The 18,868-nt window shown below is 38.1% G+C and overlaps 6 protein-coding genes across 6 annotated transcripts; 3 read left to right on the top strand and 3 right to left on the bottom strand.

Annotated features, from left to right (window-relative positions):
* Positions 1–150: 150 nt before the first annotated feature.
* Positions 151–2,736, bottom strand: GCK72_005113 (uncharacterized protein; the record flags this gene model as incomplete). The annotated part of the gene is made up of 7 exons (XM_003117270.2): positions 151–213; positions 259–639; positions 690–956; positions 1,117–2,049; positions 2,126–2,385; positions 2,434–2,537; positions 2,585–2,736. The coding sequence occupies 7 exons, from the start codon at positions 2,734–2,736 to the stop codon at positions 151–153; spliced, it is 2,160 nt and encodes a 719-aa protein (XP_003117318.2).
* A 2,180-nt stretch (positions 2,737–4,916) lies between these two features.
* Positions 4,917–5,159, bottom strand: GCK72_005112 (uncharacterized protein; the record flags this gene model as incomplete). Its single annotated transcript, XM_053725036.1, has 1 exon — positions 4,917–5,159. One exon carries the CDS (start codon positions 5,157–5,159, stop codon positions 4,917–4,919), a length of 243 nt encoding a protein of 80 aa, XP_053589230.1.
* A 2,563-nt stretch (positions 5,160–7,722) lies between these two features.
* Positions 7,723–8,511, top strand: GCK72_005111 (uncharacterized protein; the record flags this gene model as incomplete). The annotated part of the gene is made up of 4 exons (XM_003117424.2): positions 7,723–7,872; positions 7,955–8,156; positions 8,203–8,409; positions 8,462–8,511. The coding sequence occupies 4 exons, from the start codon at positions 7,723–7,725 to the stop codon at positions 8,509–8,511; spliced, it is 609 nt and encodes a 202-aa protein (XP_003117472.2).
* Positions 8,512–10,456: 1,945 nt separating this feature from the next.
* GCK72_005110 (uncharacterized protein) lies at positions 10,457–12,562 on the top strand (the record flags this gene model as incomplete). Its single annotated transcript, XM_003117326.2, has 7 exons — positions 10,457–10,503; positions 10,975–11,040; positions 11,111–11,603; positions 11,683–11,998; positions 12,051–12,149; positions 12,198–12,307; positions 12,362–12,562. 7 exons carry the CDS (start codon positions 10,457–10,459, stop codon positions 12,560–12,562), a joined length of 1,332 nt encoding a protein of 443 aa, XP_003117374.2.
* A 609-nt stretch (positions 12,563–13,171) lies between these two features.
* On the bottom strand, positions 13,172–17,362 carry GCK72_005109 (uncharacterized protein; the record flags this gene model as incomplete). Its single annotated transcript, XM_003117381.2, has 10 exons — positions 13,172–13,267; positions 13,312–13,515; positions 13,580–13,931; positions 13,984–14,379; positions 14,434–14,567; positions 14,616–15,423; positions 15,471–15,912; positions 15,956–16,556; positions 16,606–17,190; positions 17,240–17,362. The coding sequence occupies 10 exons, from the start codon at positions 17,360–17,362 to the stop codon at positions 13,172–13,174; spliced, it is 3,741 nt and encodes a 1,246-aa protein (XP_003117429.2).
* Positions 17,363–17,992: 630 nt separating this feature from the next.
* On the top strand, positions 17,993–18,669 carry GCK72_005108 (uncharacterized protein; the record flags this gene model as incomplete). The annotated part of the gene is made up of 3 exons (XM_003116907.2): positions 17,993–18,059; positions 18,116–18,353; positions 18,426–18,669. 3 exons carry the CDS (start codon positions 17,993–17,995, stop codon positions 18,667–18,669), a joined length of 549 nt encoding a protein of 182 aa, XP_003116955.2.
* Positions 18,670–18,868: the final 199 nt, after the last annotated feature.

Raw genomic sequence — 18,868 nt, 5'->3', positions numbered from 1 at the left:
GATGAATGAGAATGCGTACTAAATTCAAGGATATCAAAAGAGAAGAGTATGAGGATGAAAAGAAGCGAATGAAAAATAAAAGAAGCGAATGAAAAAAAAGAAGCGAATTGATATTATCATGAATTTTTGTTTAGCATATTTGTAACGGGATTACTGCGTAGAGACCATGGGTGCAGATTGGAAACCGGTAATTGTCAACTTGTCAGTCAAGCCCTGAAAAATAAGTGTAGTTAGGGACTTCATCGGAATAAGTACTACCTCCACGTCATCTTCGTTTTCCTCCAACAGGGCTGAATCAGATTGAGTATTTCGAGTCAACTTCGCACTCAATGGTGGCGAATTGTTATTCTCCGAAGAAACCGGCGATGGAGATGGAGCTCTTTGCGGAGTGCTTGCTCCAGAGCAACTGAGCAACGCGCGCTTCTGTTCTCTTTCGACAATGAACACATTTCGGCGACGTTCCTCCTCTCCGATTCGATCGTAGATAACTCCATCGACTCCGAGCTCCTTTTTGAAATAATTAATGTTTTCTTTCTTGTCGAGATCTTCTCCCCAAACGAAAGTAACCATCCCAAATTCGTTGGCTTTTTTGACTGGCATTGGATCTTTGAGCAAGTCTTCCGAATTGAAATTGACACCCTGAAAAAACAAATTAGTGTTAAATATAGCTGGTTTTCTAGAATTCTTACTAGAAGATCAGCTCCAACAGCGAAATTCACGGCCGTCATCGACGTACTCGTTCTCTGGTCTTGGAACGGAGTGTATCTCTGAGTTTCACCGACACAAAGGAACAACACTGGATATTTATTTTGTTTTGAGGCAACCATTGAGCAGATATCCGGATCGAAACTGCTGAACATGATTCTTCGGTTTGCGGCGTGTTTCAAAACATCAGCGAGAATAATGTCAACGAAGAGATTGCGCTCGAAGTAGTGATCGCATTCGTGTTCTCCGTTCTGAAAAAAAAAACGAAATTAACAAAGAAAGAAGATAATTTTTTAAAGTTTGTCATAAGTAAGCTTGCCACAAATCCATTTGTTTTCACACGCTTGTTGTATGCATGTAGAAAAGTGGATTTGTAGAATGAAGACTACAAATCGATTTGCAAAATCTTACATTCTGCATCATCGGATACTTGACTTCAACATTGAATCCTACGTCCGGATCAACTTTCGTGAGAGCTTCAACAAGTGTTGGGAACGGTTTGAAGTCTTCTTCCTCCTCGCCAGTCTCCACTAATTTCTTCACGTTTTCTTTCTTCTGTGGGAAACTCAAATGATCCAACATCAACAGTTTAAGTTGGGAAAGCTTCAAATCCTTAACAGGAAGTTCATGGAAATCGAGATTTGATGAATCCAATTGAGCGCGAGTCATTGGTGGCGGGAGTGCGTGCCCATCTCTTCTTGCGACTGATACCAACACGTGGAAATCGTGATAGATGACTGCGATACGATCCTTTGTCAATTGGACATCAAACTCTACATAATCTGCTCCATTCTTTGCGGCAGTGTTCAACGAATGAACTGTATTCTCTCTTGCCATTGCGAACTTGGTGTATGAGTTACCAGCACCACGGTGACCAACTTCCAACGCATTGTTTCTCTTCTTCCAATGACGACAGAAAGTTTGATCCATAAGTTGTGGTTCCTCGAATCCTTTCAAAGCACGAACACATAAGTATTCAATGGAAACTTGTCCAATGGGACGACCAGAAGAGTTGATAAATGGCAAGTGAATTATACCGGAAGCGTCTTGAAGAGCAGAAGGAAGTGCGTAACAAGCACCAATGCGTTTTCTTTCTTCCGAGAATATTTCAATGTAGAAGGCTAGAAATTCGGCAGCCAAACAGTGAGTTCTGAACACCAGATAGTCTTTATTGTTGTTGAAGACGACTCCAGTTTCTTCTTGATCGTAGAACTTTGGACGAGGATCCGAGAGAACAGCGACATGAGTAACCGAATGAGTACACTTGTTAGATGGGGCCGTTTGATCATCATCTTCGTCTTCCTCGTCTTCTCCGTAACTGAAGCTGATGTGTCCACTTGGAGGCTGAAAAATCTGGTCAAAATTGTTTATACTGACTTCAAAAATGTTTATGCAACGAAGCTTTTGTTACAATACTTACCGCTTTGAAACGAACATCCAATGGCGTCATTTTAACGCGACAATTCTTGCGCTCCTTCGCAGTTTTATAGAACTTCAAAGCATTTCCATGAAGTCTCAGAAGAATTTGATTTTCATCGGGGTGTTGAAGCCAACCATCAGAAACACATTTCCGTCCAGCATAGTATCCGAATAAGTCGACACGATCGACACGACACTCGCCATTACGGCTTTCGGCAGAGCAGAGAGTTGAGCGAGGATGAAGGAAAGCTTCCCATTTATCTGGAATAAAAGGTAATTTATTTTTAAAAAACACAGCGAACAACTTACCAACGATAAGCTTCTCTCCTGAATCGGACATCAAATTGTATCCGATAAAATAACGGAATTTGAGCTGATCGTATTCGCTCATGATTGATCCCTTCCAACGCATGCTGAAATACAATTTTTGTTTATAGTAGAGTACAAATATACAACTTACGTTCTTTCGGGGTCTTGGACGAGCGGCATCGCCCGTTTGGCTTCCCAAGTGCCGAGCACATCCGACGATCCAACGACGTACACCGACTGATGCGCGAGCAAGTTTTCGACGTCGACCGCGAAGTGAACGCGGACGGGTCGCGCCACCGACATCACTGAAAAAGGAAAACTAATAAATAGCTATTTGGAAGAAGAAAGAAAGAGTTTCGCAAAATTTTTTTTGCAAAAATGCAATTTCAATGGAGAGATACTACGGTATACAACAAGTGTCGTCTGCAAACACTCAAAGCGTTTTCTTCATTCAAATTTTATATTTTTGGAAATTTAGACATCAAAATCATCAAAATCAATTTTGAAAGGTTGAATTTGTTTTGAAAAAATAGGAAAAGACTCGCATAATCAATCGAGCTAAATTCAAAGATGTTCGATAGTCATTGAAAACATTCCTTATGAGCAGAACGAAAAAAGTAAGCAACGAAAAATATAATTCTCAAGAATACTTGCATCACGCGAACATCTGCTATACATCTCACTGCGATTGAATTTAAAGGCAAGTTAGTTTACACTAAAAGTAAGTAAGATCGAGATAAAGTCAACGACAGCGATAAACGAGTTTCAAAAACGCACGTACAAAGAACCTACAACGAGGAACCTACTTTCTTCTTATCAATTGTTGACTATTCATTAAACTGATCATTAAAAAAGAAATGAAAGAAGAAAAATTGCAAGATTTCCTAGTCTTTTTAATTTCCAGTCAATGAAAAAAATATAATTTCGCACGATTTGATAGGACTTTGACCGAAAAAACGAAAGATAAAAAAGATAAAACCTGTTTTTCTTCAATTTCTCAATAGTATACCTTTTGAAAGTGCGGCGGTGGCGAAACGTAGCATGTCAGAGTCAGACACACGAAATAATTTAGAATCGAGGGAAAGAAATAGTTGAGACGACTCATTATTACCCGAATTATCACACGTGTTGCTTGCCGATTAATAAATGGGTTACGTGATAACTGACAGTGAGGAGAAAAAGGTTGAGAGATTAGGTTGAAATCAAAATATCAAGAAATTCAAAAAAGAATGAAAAAGACCGCTTTTCCACAGATTAAAAAGGAACGCCTACTGGTATAATCGCTTATCAGAGTAGATGCGATTCAGCGGAAGTGACTAGTAGTAAACAGTAACATAAACAAATGGTAGTTTCGATAAGACAACTAGTACGACTTTTCATTGCGACTATCTCTAACATCTCTAGTTCAAAAGTCGTTTCGAAATTTGAGAAATGAGCCATCACAAAATGTGCTCCTCTCTCTTCAAGTTGAGTGCATATTCCGTGCTGATGTACTCGAAATATCTTCTTTTTCGAAATTCGAAAAAATAGATTCTCGTTTTTTCCCCTGACCCTTGGATGTTCACTGACTTCGAAAATAACTAGATCAAATCAACTCATAGAGGAAAAAATGAAAAAGTGGCAGAATGGAACCAAAACTTTTGGGCCAAAGGACGACTATCGACTCTAAAGAGATAGACTGAGCAATGGAGATACGCGCAGACTGCTAGAGTGTGAAAGAAAAATGAAGCAAGAGGGAAGGGGTGATGGAAACGGAGAAAAAGCTAGAGCGGTGTGGAAAAAGAAATCCAAAAGAAGGGGACATGATGCGTCATGACACGTGGGAATATATCGGTGTAAAGTGAGACGACAGAAAATATGACAAATCGCACTCAAAAGTCTAGCAGATGATGAGGAAGTTGACGAACAGGAAAATAGATTCTAGAAGACGACACAGTTGTAAATAATAATATAAATCTGGTTGGAGTCATAGAACAATCAATATATCATCAACAAACGGCATCTCTCTTTCCCAGATCACCACTTAATGCAGTGACACTGTTGACTTTTGCACTGTACATCTCGTTCCATCGTCCGTTTTTGAAGAGCAAATATTGATATCGAAAAGTAGATCAAACAATCAGATTTTTTGATGAAAATGACCTGCACGCAGGTAATAGTTGAGAAGATGAAGGAAGGTCATACGAGGATGTGGAGAGGTTTTGATGATATAGAAACTGGGAAGACTGCTTAGATAAGATTATTAATTCAAAAGGAATAATGTGAAAAGAAGGAACACGAGATGAATTGATGCACATACAGTAACCTATTAGATTCGAGTGGATAATTCAGGTGAAAGATCTAGGAAATTTGGTGATGGACAATAAATTAGATTCAAATCGTTTGCATTTTTAGTTTTCTACAATGTCCATTTATTCAACATACTGTATTTGTGAGTTTCCAGACATTCATAGCTTCAGATCAAACCAAAATAAATAAATAAACTAACCCATACTGTCATTATCCTCTTCTTCCTCTTCCAGAATAATAGCTGGTATATCTTCTAGAATGGTCTGTCTCATCTCTTCACTTCCAAACACGAAGATTTCCTCTCCTCCTTCTTCTTCTTCTTCCTCCGGACACTCTGATATTCTTGGACGTCTTGATAGATGAGAGTTAATAGAATTAACTCGTGGATCGAACACAAATGACGCTCTTGGAGAAACTGCGCGACGGGTGAAGTGCATTTGAAACAATTCTGATTGTTGAGAGAAATTTCTTATCAGATTGAGAGCAACGAGAGCATCATTTCAATTCTTATCTATTGATAAGACAATTGGGTTAAGGCGCGAAAAAGGCGTGCTTATGTAGAGAGCGGTGCCTTTTGTTTCGAAGAGGTGAAAGTATTTTGTGTTTGGACGTAGCCTGATTTCAGTAATATAGGTATTACGAGTTTGTAGCATCACTGATGTAGTTCCATTCATATCGAAAAGTTGTTGATTGGAGAAAACGTGCAGAATGTGTTTACCCAAAATAAGAAACCAAGAAACCAAAAGAGAACATCAGAGTTCTTGATACATTTGTCATGTCAAACTCATTCTGTCAGAAAAGCACAAGTTTTGTTAGGATTCGAAAACCTTCTGAAAGAGTTTTCATGTGGAATTCATATGATTTGAAAATAAGTCTTTGAATGTGTTTCAACAGATTCTGGATTCAGAGATATTCTGCGACAATTGAGCCGAGAAGCAACCACTGAAAGTTATTTGTCTTGAAACTTAATTGGTTTTGAAACCGGAGAAATTTGAATATCGTCATCAGCCATTATCATTTAGTTATCATTAGTTGGACATAAGATCCAAGAAGTCTATATGCTGAACTCAATCCCTGCTTTTTGATCCAAACTTCCACCTGTGCTCCTGGAAATCCCGATGTCCACTGAACCGTTTACTCATTGACTGTAAATGTGGTCCACGATACCATTAAACTTCAAGAAATCTAAAAAACTTATAGGTCGCTATCTCTTTTCCCAAGTTACCCAATATTTCAATATCTTCTTCTGCATATCAGTAAAATATTCCTAATTGGTTGACATCATTTCCGAGTTTCCCATGTGCTTCCAGTTAATAATGATAACTTATCATGAATGACTAACGAAATTGCCGATTTTCAATAACTGGATTCTCTTTGTTACAGTTTGGAGACAACGTAGGGATACTGTCTGAAAACTTTTTGTTTATGGTAGCCACCAAAAGTTAATGTTATTCTAAGTCTAACATCTGAAAAGTCTAAATCAGTCTGAAAAATAAGAAAAGATTAAAAAGTTTATTTCAGTACGTTTCATGTGAACTTCCTCGGTCAGCTGTCCGTGTTACATGACAACATATTCTGTTTACAGTGTCAAATGGACTCTGACCTGTCTCGAACACTCAATAAAATCCTGAAAAGTCTGAAATTATCAAATTTTGCTGATTCTGAAATGATTCCAAAGTCGACAAAAGAAGAGGGAAAAGGTGATAATGAGGAGATGGGAAAGCGAGGAAGTCGTAAAAAAGTGTGATTTTATGATGATGATCGCGAACGAAACGAGGAGAAAGTTTGCCTCGTTTCGCCTGAATATTTGATCTTGAATCGAGACCAGACAGGGAACTAAATGTAAGGGAAACGGTACCAATTACACATATTATGGCATCAAAAATCTGGGGAATGACAGCTGATCGAAACGGGAAAAATGAGATGAAAATGGAAGAAAAAGGAACAAAAAATAGAATTGATGGGTTCCTGGGTGGGAATCAAAATAACATAACGATCTTTGTATTTCACAAATTTTTTGTGTTTTGGATTAAATCAAAGTTATTGAAAAAATGAAGAAAAAAGCAAAAAAGAAGAAAAAATGGCATCTTGGAGCTTAACACAGCCATTGTACGTTTAAAGTTTCAGTAGAGCGACGTTTCAGGTATTCAGAACCTATAATACCTAATCATAGCTACAGTAACTACGCTCCATTGAGAACAATTTTCAGTATACCAGTTTTTCTGACCGATTTCCTTACCAACCCGACCAGAAAAACCAAAATGAAAACAAAAACTAATTGGAAGATCAATTAGAGTTTCTGTTGTCACTAGCCAATCCACGTGTGCCCACTTTCGCACTTTTATCCAAAGTTTTCAAAACAATTGTTCAGACTATTTTGAATAGGACAATCCCCATTCGGCATGTCGTGTAGGGTGGTGGCCTAGAAAACCAAAGAGGGAAATCTAGGCCATCAACAAGATTCTCTAGAATTCTCATATTTTTCTAGATAATAAAACTTATTTTTTGACATTTCAGCTCAAAAACACGAATTTTTTGACAAGTTTCTCCCCCTCCTTCTCTCTCCACAACAGAGAAATATGTATGCCAACACGAGTCATCAGCAATTGTTGAACCCGTAGTCTAGTGGCTAACACAGCCGTCTGCTGTTCTGAAGGTCAATAGTTCGACTCTCCCCCCAATGCGTGAGTACTGGCTGTTTGTGTCTCCACCATTGCCAATCAGCTGTCATTAACCACGCTAAACTGAAATGGAGTGCTAAATTACCGTGTGAATACCATAACCAAGATTGGTCACTCGGAGGAGGCACTTCCACATTTTCAACTTTTTGTTTCCCATTTCGTTACGTAGATCTGATTGACGACCTGTTTTGTCTGTTGTTGTGGGGGTGTCCCCGCCCAGGCTGAACTTTGTGATGAAACACGATTTAAGGGAGGCACGAATTAGCGGAGAACCTTTCAATTCGATTTGTTCCATTTGATTTTCAAAAGTTTTTCAAAGATGAGATTGCTAATTTTATTCGGAATTCTCATTCCTTCTTTTATTAGTGGTGAGGCCATCAAACAATGTTTATGTCAACCATACGAAAAGTGTCTCATGAAAAGAGGAGCTGGAAGTGAACCAGTTGATAAATGTTTCACGAAATGTGAGGTAGGTTTTCCTATTAGTTTTCTAGTTCATATTTTCAGATCCATATTTTGAAACGAAGTCATCGATCAAAACTCTTTTTCAGAAAATCTTTCCCACTTGTAAATTCGTTTCTTGCATGAAGCAATTCATTCCTGATTTCAATCGAATCAAGCAGTGTTCATATGCAAGTATGTATGGATTTAGAGGATGTACATCTCAGAAAATGAATGTTTTGAGTAGGCGGAGTATGGAAGAATTCCGAGATATTATGATATCTACGATAGAAGACAAAATTGGAGATTTCGGTAGGTTGATGAAAGGAGACAACTCATCTCATTGTTCAATTTTCAGACGAAACACGCCAATTTATGAATAAAAAAGCAGCTCGTCAAGCGGAATGTGTTTTCGAATGTTTGTATCCTGGAAGAAATCACTGTACAAGGAAACTGAAGTGTGACGTTTATCTGCCTCCAGAGGATGAGTTCTTCAAAAGTTTCTACTCGTGTGCCGAGGAAAAACAATTATTTAGTAAATCTGAGCAGATGTATGCTTGCATTTGTGAGTTTATTTCATTCATTTGTCTTGAAAAGTTTATTTTCTGAAATTTCAGCAAATCTCTTTGTGACAACTGGGAAGGAAGAGCCCTGGAGAGCTTCATGAGAGAAGAAGTCTTTGAAATTAATTTATTTTTGTTAGATAGTTGCCAAGATTTTAGAATAGATTTTCCAATAAATATTTTATGTTTTTTACTGTGTTTTTAAAGGTTTCAAAGATTTAAACTTAGGAATAACTGTTATTTGAAATTCGAGAGAATGCCAGAACACACCAGTCTCTATAAATTCCCGCTGCTCCGTTCACATTCTCCCAATTCTAAAAGTGCAACAGAGCGCAATTAAACACATCATCGAATGTTCCCTACGGAAAATAGGTTATGGGTTAACCGAAAAACGAACCGACTCAACAAAAAAAAACAGACAAACGATCGAGTGACAAGCATTCATTTCTATCGGATTCGGCCATCTGCCACATACCTTCTCTTGTACTATTTCACATTCTTTTCTTCATGTTTTTTCATTTGTTCATTCCATCGAAAAGGTCATTCGGGAATTGAGAAATGGATAGGAGACAGACACTGAGACGACTCAATTTCACTCAATTTTACTATGCATTCAAACAGATTTGTGTGTCATTTAGGTTGGTTAGAAGGTTGTCTCGGGTTTAGTAATTTATGAGTGCGTTTCTAGAAATTATGAGTTTTCTATTGCTTTTTCTGTTTTTCTTACTATTAGATTCCAGAGAGATCTATAATCATTTTCATGGTAATCTGTTCGCCCGACAGAAATATTTTCAAAAACAAAAAAGAAACATCGTTACATTTTATATCTTTTGATTTGAAATCTGGAAATGTTTGTTTTCTTTTTCCTTTTTGATACATTATTTTGCTTTATGACGTCATCGGGTTACTGTAGATCAAAAGAGGATTACGGTGGCGGCATTGTAAAGATGTTGGTCGGAAAGAGAATCTCGGACACCGCAAGAAAGATAATATATAGCCAAGTTTCAGCCTTCTAGCTTCAATCCTGAGGGAGTTACTCCGGTCAGAAATTCCGATCCAAATCTCCTACTGACCCCAAATAGTCTGGTTGCACCAAACCCAATGGTTGCACCAAACCCATTTGTTCCATTGAAGCCAAATAATAATAACATTTAAAAAGTTTTTTTTCGTCAAGCATTGTTCTTCTCAGATATGCTAACTCGAATCCGAGTAATCAGAATAAGAACCACCCGTTATTTTTCTATATTCTGAATAGGCTAGCCTTCATTCTCCCCAGAGTCATCAGTCGAATGATCAAAATTTAGAAAATCTCGGTTCGTATCAGTTCCAATACGAGAAATTCTATTTCTGAAACCATGATTTTGGAATCTCTGCTCGCCCTTCTTTTAACGAACCTTTCCTTTTTCACATTCTATTCCCCCCCCCCCCCCTCTTTGCCTTTTCTCACCTCTCCCCTCCTCATAGATATCATGACATTGGCCTATCAGAAAACGGATGTAACAAAACTTGCAACTGTGTGGGTGAAAACTTATTGTATATCAGTGTTAAGTGTGTCCCCAATTCACTCTTTTTTATCGAACATTCTTCTACTTCATCTTCTAAAAAGAGATTCTCTCCTTCTCTCCGATCACTCATCGATCATTTCCTCCCTCGTCTACAATCCTTTTTCCTCGTCTTCTTCTTCTTCCCCCATTTGACTTCTTCCTTCTTTATTCTTTTCACAGAATCGAGGCCGTGTGATATGATAAGCTATCGATTTTATTTTTCTTCCCTCCTTTTCCCAATTCCTTCCAAAAATGGAATGCTTTGCCTCCTCGTTGCCTCCCTTTATTATCATTCACACTTTTTTGGAGTCTTCTTCTTCTCTCTTTTCTCTTTTCCCTCTTCAAATAAGACCGTCACATTTTCTCTTATCAGTGACGGAGTAAAAGGGAATTGACTCTTATTACATAGTCACCACTCATCAACATTTCAAAAATGTTTCCGATTCGTTTTTCTTCTTTTTTGTTTGGAACTGTTTTCTCATAAATAGGGATTTCTTTTTTCAGTATGGCAACCCGGTATGACTATGCATTACTCGAATTCAGTAACATATTGTGAGTTTTTTGAAATGAAATTTCTGAAATTGTTTGTCTAGTCAAGGTTCCTGTAAGCAAATGTATTGTAATTCTATCAGCGTGTGTAACCCATAAATGCAGAAATATTTGTTTTATTTTCAAATTCTGGAATCATTCTAATCAGAAATCGAAATTAGAATAGTCATCAATAGTAAACAGATTAATTAGGTGATAGACGGTATTAGGGGTTTGCAAAACGAAGCAAAATTCAAATTTCCGAACACTCGTTGTCTAAAAAACTCAAAAAACGGACAGTGAGTCTTCAGAATTACAGACAAACAAACAGATAAGACATACAGAGATACAAAGAATTATGAATAATTTGAAAACATAACTTGCCCCACGTGTCTCTCTGTAATTGCTTGACTCAAAACTGACATCACCGGAAGTTTTTTGGCATTGAAAGTTAACGAAATCGTGATAAAATATTGATTTTCATGTGGTTTTCAGAGCGGAAACTGAAGCAGCCTATGGTCAAAAGCTGCAATCAATCATTGACACGTTCTCACAATCGAGGTGAGAGAACATTTATTCTTTTCCCCACACAAATTGATCTGTCTATCACAGAAAACCGGTTTGTTTACAGACTAGACCTCCCCCTAAAACGACTATCAGAAATCGCAAAAGTGCACAGTCGGACTGCGCAAAACCTGAAAAAGTATATGGATCCAAAGAAGAATGAACACTTGAACTTATGGAAAATGTGTAATGTTTATTCGTGTGGAGCAGTTGATTTGGATAAAGCAATGAGGGAAACAAGATCCTCATTGAGAACAAAAATAGCAGTTGACGGAACTGTTATAGAGAAACCAAAGAGGAGAAACATATTTAATTCAATTCAAAATCATTTGAATTCATCGTCCTATTCCACGTCATCGAAGAATTCAGAATCTTCGGAAAAGACAGAAAAAGAGAGAAGATGGTTTCCAAAGTTACCAGATAGGAGAATTGAATTGAGGACGAGTCGAAAGAATACGTCATCTTCCGCTGAATACGTGGAAGTCGATGAGAAAACTCTCACGGGATCCAAATCAACACCGCCAACTCCTCCGATAGTCAGAGCTCATTCTCAGTTAAAGGTGAGTTTGGGATCTGTCTGTTCGTCTGTGTCAATGAGTATCTTTTTCTCTCTTTTCCTACTCAAATTCCAACTTTCAGTCCAGCACCTCCGTCGCACCAGACAGTCAAATGAAGCCACCTCGCCCTCCAATCCGTACCACAATTCCCGATCCTCCAGCCTCGATTCCTCCACCAATCCCATCGACTACCTCAATTCCACCTCAACCATATGCCACTCCAATCTACGGAGATTTACAAAAAGCGTCGAATCCATTTGGAATAAATAATAATAATAGGATAGGAATTGTTGAAGAGCATTCACTACGTCTTCAAGATGAATGCTCTCCGAATAAAGAAATGTCAGTTGTTCGAATTCGAACAGATGTCGATGTTTCAAGAGAAATGACTAAAAATGGTGAGTAAATGATACTGGAATTTGTCTGAAAATGTAGCAAATACAACTTCAGAAGCAATGATGAGTGTCTACGACAGTCCTCTGATTAACAAAAGTCACTATGTGAATATCCGACCGCCGATAGCTCAAAAGCCGAGAACCTTCGTTCCAGGTAACCTGTGATCCATCAAGCTTTCAAATTAAACACATATGTTTCCAGAAAGACCTTCACCAACGAAATCTGATATTGATGTGACGCCTACACTGATTTCAGTGGATGGTTATCAGAATCCAGCACCAACACCTTCCCCACGGACTTATTATAACTCGGTAAGAAATCTTCGTCAACGTCTTCTTCTCTCCTCTCAATTGTCCATGTTTCAGAGTGAGATACCTTCATCCCAACGTTCCTCATCCTCAGCCTACTCATCCAACTATTCATCCTCTTCTAATGTGACCTCATTCGCAGTTGACAACGTTGTCTCTTCATCTTCTGATTCCTCGAATAATCTCTATCCGGACGTCATCGAGAATGCACGATACGTTCGTGTGGTGTCTCCTGATGGTGCGCATCACCGGTTTTAATTTATGAAATTTAAAGAAAATTGCAATTTATGAATATAGTTTCTCTTAAAAAAGTGTTTTTTCTAATTCTCTTTACCAGAAATTGACAAGCAACTGGAATTAGGAATACATCTCAGACCTAGAAGGAAATATCGTTTTTTATACTCTGAAAACCCTTCAAATCTGAAAATAAAAGAATATAACACATATCGACAACAGTAGCTAAAATATATTTGTTTTATTTTACTTCGTTATCCGGTGTATTTCGTGAGAATCAACCAGCAAAAGGGCACTTAATTAAAGTCTAACATTCAAATGAACATTCTAAAATATTCTCTATAAACAGTGAATAAAAAACAATATATTTGATATAACAGACAGAGAGGGCAATGATTGCGATAGCACGTTTTCAGATTTCACCACAATTAGGACAATATATTTAACGAGAGGCTTTGGAACAGTATGTGCTAGAGAGAGAGACACATGTAAAAGAATATTTAACGTGGATATTTGTCATGAAAACACGGGATAAAATAATAGAAATGATAGCTGAATGGGATTAGAGGGACAAAAAGAACGAGCGGTAGCGCATGATAGAAAAGTGTACTGGGCAAAGCGATGTAATCATGATCACATGTAAGGGCTTGTAATGACAGCGACAATATCAGCCAACTGAGCATTGATTTTACTCTGCGTATTGCCAATTGAAATGCGACTTTTGTTAATCTGGAAAATGATAGTTTATTTAAGAGTCTTAAAATGAGTCTAACCTGAGTCATTTCGCTTTCTCCACTGTCCAATTCACATTCAGCTCCAACTGTTAGAGTATCCAGGGGGTGAAATAGGTTATCGGTTAATGCTGTCTGCATTTTACTGGCTACGCTCAGTTTTTCTTTGTCATGTTCCATAGCATCAGATGCGCAAATGAAGTCCAATTTATTTGATAGTAGAACGAACAATTCTTTCATATTGATCTGAAATGTATTTGAATCATGAGGTTGTATTTAATGGGATCAAGAAGAGATTATATGTACTTACATTTGAATTTGCAGGATCATGGCCCTCTAGCCCTTTCGACCATTTATGTACTGTATACAATCCAATACAAATCTCTTCGACAATGTTCTCAGTTAGAAGTGTTCGTCCGGTATGTGTCAACGTGATGTGTAAATCGTGGAGGTGACATGCCCGATTCATAAGGATGCTTACAACCATTCTGAATGATGCCAGCAATGCCAATACAGTACAGTCTTCAATATCCTGTTGAGTGATGAAGTAGATCGAAGGTTGCTCGAGAAAATCAGCGATCCGTCTCAAACTCATGTTCAAAATTCGAGCGTTTTTAGCACCAATCATTGCGTTGTACAACGTTTCGATTCTTTCCCGTGATCTGAATTGGTTAGAAACTCGGTTCACTAGATTGTTTAAATGTTCAAACTCACTGATTGAGTTCGACGAAGAAAACTTCCAAGCTCTCCCAGGAAATGCGACAATGAGCTGCTGACAATAAACTTGTATGGAAGATATGAGCCAACATTTCAGCGATTCTATACATAGTGTTTCCGCTATCCGATGAATTTTCCATATATCCCTGGATTTCCTTCTTCGCATGTTTCCCCAAAACACCGAGCTTGTCATGGATCATGGAACGGACTAGTAAATATCGAATGACTGGAACGTGAATTCTCGGAAGCTGAGCTACAACAAACACGACGAATCGAGATAGGTAGATTTTCTTCAGGTGAGCGACAGTGCCAATATAATTCGTGATGAAACTATTGTATACGCTTTCGATTTCATTTTCAGCGTCTTCCTTTAGTTCATTAATTGAGCATGAGCTGGAAAAAGATACAAATTGAAGAAGAAGAAGAAGAAAAGCTAAATCAACTTACAGATTTTTCTCAATGTATTCCTTTCCACCGTGTTCTCCGTCGATTGTTTCTAGAAGATGAGCTTCCAGAAGTTTCTCGGAGCTTACGAATGCGCTTGGATCCAAAAAAGTGATCTTGTTCCAGAGGAATGAAGTCTGAAGAAAAACTATAAATTTCAGAAAAGTTTATATCAAGCCACTTACTGTATTTTTCATATCTAAAATCTCATTGTCCCCAAGAACAGGAACTTGGTATGAATCCAGTCGATCCCTCAGTATAGATTCATCTGGATTAGCGTTCACATCGTGATACATATCATCCAATCCTCGATACCAACTGAACGACTTCAAAGATTTCGGTAGTGCAGGACTGTCAACCATCTGTGTAATATGAGGCAAATCAGTTCGGACAATCTGCCGTTGTCGGAAGTTTTCCAGACGTGTTTTGAACTCCGCACTCTTCTGATGAACCAACGATTGAAGATCAGATGGAAGGTTTGCTAGTGACTCGCTATGTGTCTCATTATCTCCAGCCATGAGCCAATCAGCACCAGATTGAACATAGAGAAGAAGATAGGCAGATGGATCATGAGGAGATCCTGTTCCATATGCTTCCTTCTCAATCTGATCGTATGAAACAGCAGTTGTTTCTCTATCATTCAACTTCTCCCATTCTTCTTTCCCGTCAATTGACTTGTTCAGCTTATACGTCCAATAATGTCCACGATTTATCTCTCCATCATGAATGATCATCGCATGAAGTTCGTATTTATGCTTCTTCAACTCATCCACATCATGAATTGAACTGATTTTCTCTTGCAACGCTTCCATTTCCTTCACTAGAACACTCTCCTCTTTCTTGAGCGTCATAATCGCTTCATTCGTTTTCTCAATGTAGCTGGACAATCCGGGGAAATTTTCTTCTGTGAAATATGGGAAAGTCTTTCCAGTATTTTCCAAGAAGTTAGTCCCTTCTTCTCTTTTCGATGGTTCTATCGAAGGAGGTTCACTTCTGAAAAATCAAGATTCAGTTTGGAAATAATATAGCTGAAAACTTACAGTCTCATATTGGAAGTAACATTCTTGACAGTCTCGAATGCATCAATCAAGTTGATTGTCTTTCCATTTCCAAGTGGATAACTTCTGACTCCTTGCAATTTCGCTCTATTCAGTGATAACTCATGCCTCTTTTCCAGAAGTTCCTTTCTTAAAACTCCACTGATTTCCAAACATTCTTTCAAGTATCGATCCATAAATAGTTCACGAGGAAAGGTGAATTTGTTGTGCACTTTTTCACCGGTTCTATCGAATTGGAATCTTGAAAGTGAGCAGAAGAAGACAGCAGGAAGGGTTTCATACATGTTACGAATGTTTACTCCATCATCTCTGACACTGAATGTAGATGCTTCTAGTGCATCATGCAGGTTACCGTACTCCACTTGGAGAGTGAAGCTTGCGGGACAATGAACTGTTTTATTCTCTTGGCCATATGATGATCCATCTGAAATAAATTGGTTGACAAATGGAAAGATCAAAATATTTACCTTGATGAATAGTCGATGTTGTCAATGTGGCTTCGAATATTTTCTTGTAGCTTTGTTTCAAATTATTAACAAGAGAAACAGTGTCTTCATTGACAGTAAGATCAACTGGAAGAGGTTCTTCTTCTCCATCTTTTTGATTCTCAAGAACTGGAGGCTGACTGCTACTTGATTTACGAGATACATCAGAAGTGTCCATTGCTTCCTCGACAGGTGCTAACTGGGGGATCGACTGTCTAGGAGACTTCGGAATACGAGCTCCTTGTGCATCACGAATCGGTTCTTTTTCTGTCGGAGTGTTTGGTCTTGACTCAGGTGGTTCAAAAATAGATTTCGTGGTTGATGATACAACAGGTGCTTCTTCCTGGTATCCAGGTGGAGCAGTGCCGGCAACATCACTGTTTGCTGGTTGATCTGTTGAGTCGGAAATGACCAAGTTGTCATCCACAGCGTTCGAGTATTCAGGATTTTCATGAGCATACATTGCTGCATCGATTGAATCTCCAAGCCATTGCATTATGAGAATGAGCATCTCTGAAGCATCCTGTTGAGTTCCGATCGTTGATTGGTTTGTTCCATTGGATGTATAGAGTTTATCGACAGTCTGAAACACACACACAACTTGAAAAGGTGCCTTTCGGTAAACAACTTACTCTCAGGATCTCTCCGGCACGAATGAACTTCTCTTCGGAAAACTGCATCTGGGCGAATAGAGCACGAAACTGTAGGAGAAGCTCTGCGTGGATCACAAACTTCGGTTTCACATTGACAATCGGAAGCTGATGCCAAGTGATAGGAGGAGAATGATGGAGAATTGATCGGAATTTTGGAATACTGTAGAGCATCTGTGTCAGGGAGTTGAACCAACACGAGTTTCCTTGGTTTAGCAGTCCTGTGGTTTTATTCCAGTCCCGAATCATTTCTTCTTCATTCTCACAAAAGTTCGTGTTGGGCGAGTAACTCATAGGAGGAACTGGTAATCGAATTGATCCATCATTCAATGAATTCAACATTGCCTTCTTGATTTGTTCTTCTTCGTATTGATTTGTGACATTCGGATGTTTTGCATCATAAGGAACCACTTCCATCGGCTCTGAAGATGTTGAGGCCATCTCCGGCATTCTCTCCGGTCCGAATGTTTTTCCCTGATCTTCCTCCGTGTAACTATAAAAACAATCGTGAAATACTTTGTTCATAAAATGTTCAGTTGCCGAAATCGTGTCGGTGCGACCATGTTTCTGAAAAAGGTTACGTTATTTATAGACAACTTATAATAAACTCTTTTACATGTATTGATTCCATTATGAATTCATCTGTAACGTGAGGAAGTGTTTCTTTGATGCCTTCCAGTACTTTCGCTATCACTAAATCTATATTGCTGTCTCGACTTGGTCCCGGTTCATCGTCCATGTTGAATTGACTAACTGAAAAAATTGAACAATAAAATGACGAAACGAAACAAATTTTCAGAGAATAAATTACGTAAAAACGTGTGAAAAAAGAGATGGAATGTTTTTGCCACAACGGAATCAGATGGAAAAATTGCAATGCGGCACAACTGCGCTCCACCGGCCAAGCCCAGTTGCAAGACCTCAGAGTGTCGTACTAATGGAGCGGAGAACGAAATGCGGGTTGGATAAAGGGCCGTTGTTTGGATGAAATAAAAAAACGATGACAGAATGAATGAATGAATCAGCAGAGAAAATTCGGGAACTGATGAATTGGTCAAAAATGCTTTTTCAATCAACCCAACTAGATTTTGGTTCAGATAAAATAACATTTTAAGACAATTTATCTAAAAATAATTTCGACACCCTACCGATGTTTCGAGTTGTCTTCTTCTTACTTTCCCCGTTTTTGATCTAGACCAAAACAAAAATGTCACGAGATTGATGTCAACTATGTTCTGCTTGCGTGTCCACAGTGCGCGCAAACAAAAGAGTATTGACAGAGGGAGATTCAAATCGGAATTTTCTCCCTATCATCAGTACCCAACCAATCAGAAATTCGTCTCGTATCTTTTACATAATATATTTCGGAATGCCTCCAAGAAAAAATAAAAATGTTCTTGAAATTGAAAGAATTGTTGATTCAATCGATACACCTCGTAAGTTGTATAATAGATCAATTATTTCTCATGATTTTTATTTTAATATTTTCCAGTTCAGCAGTTGGTTAGTGACTTGAAAAGAAATCTATATCTGGCTGCAAAGGAAACAGCAAAATCAGAGACAGACAGAGTTCTGAAACAGATTCCAAAAGAGTATCAAGATATGCCGATTGCTGTGTTTCTACAGTCTCCACCATCAGATCTTTTTGAATTTTTAGCTCCGACACTGGGAAATTTGAATAACAGAATGAGTACGTTGATAGAGGAAAGCAACGAAATAAGTGACAACGTGTAAGTTTTTTTTTCTGAACTTTCTGAATTGGTCGAGTCTCATAATTTTCTGAAATGTAATATATTTTTCAGCAGTGCTAACCCACCGAATCGTGATGAGATAATTAGTCCTACCGGACATGTTTTCTCAGTTCCTCCAATCTTGCATCCAGAAAAACCATTCCGTGAGCCACGTGAAGATGAGGAAATTGCATTTTCGATTAATGGAACTCCATTGGTTTTGGAACAAAGTAAAGGGATCCAGAAGAAATTTTCTCGGAAGAAGATTAGTTCAATTGTGACAGAAATAATCGATGAAAATGTCGAACCATCGTGAGATTTTAATAATTCTGTGAATAATTGTTCTGTCGAAAACCCTCATATTTCACTTTCTATCCTAAGAATCATTCAAATAAACTGTTTAATAAAAATCACAAGATCTATCAATATTACTTTCAATTTTATTGTTCAACGGTATTCGAAAAGAAGATAAAAAAGCCAAGAAAGTTAACTTTTAACGAGAAAATACTGCGTGA

This window comes from Caenorhabditis remanei, chromosome II (genome assembly GCF_010183535.1).
Source record: "Caenorhabditis remanei strain PX506 chromosome II, whole genome shotgun sequence".
Classification (NCBI taxonomy): domain Eukaryota; kingdom Metazoa; phylum Nematoda; class Chromadorea; order Rhabditida; family Rhabditidae; genus Caenorhabditis; species Caenorhabditis remanei.
This window is presented reverse-complemented; position numbering and strand designations above follow the sequence as displayed.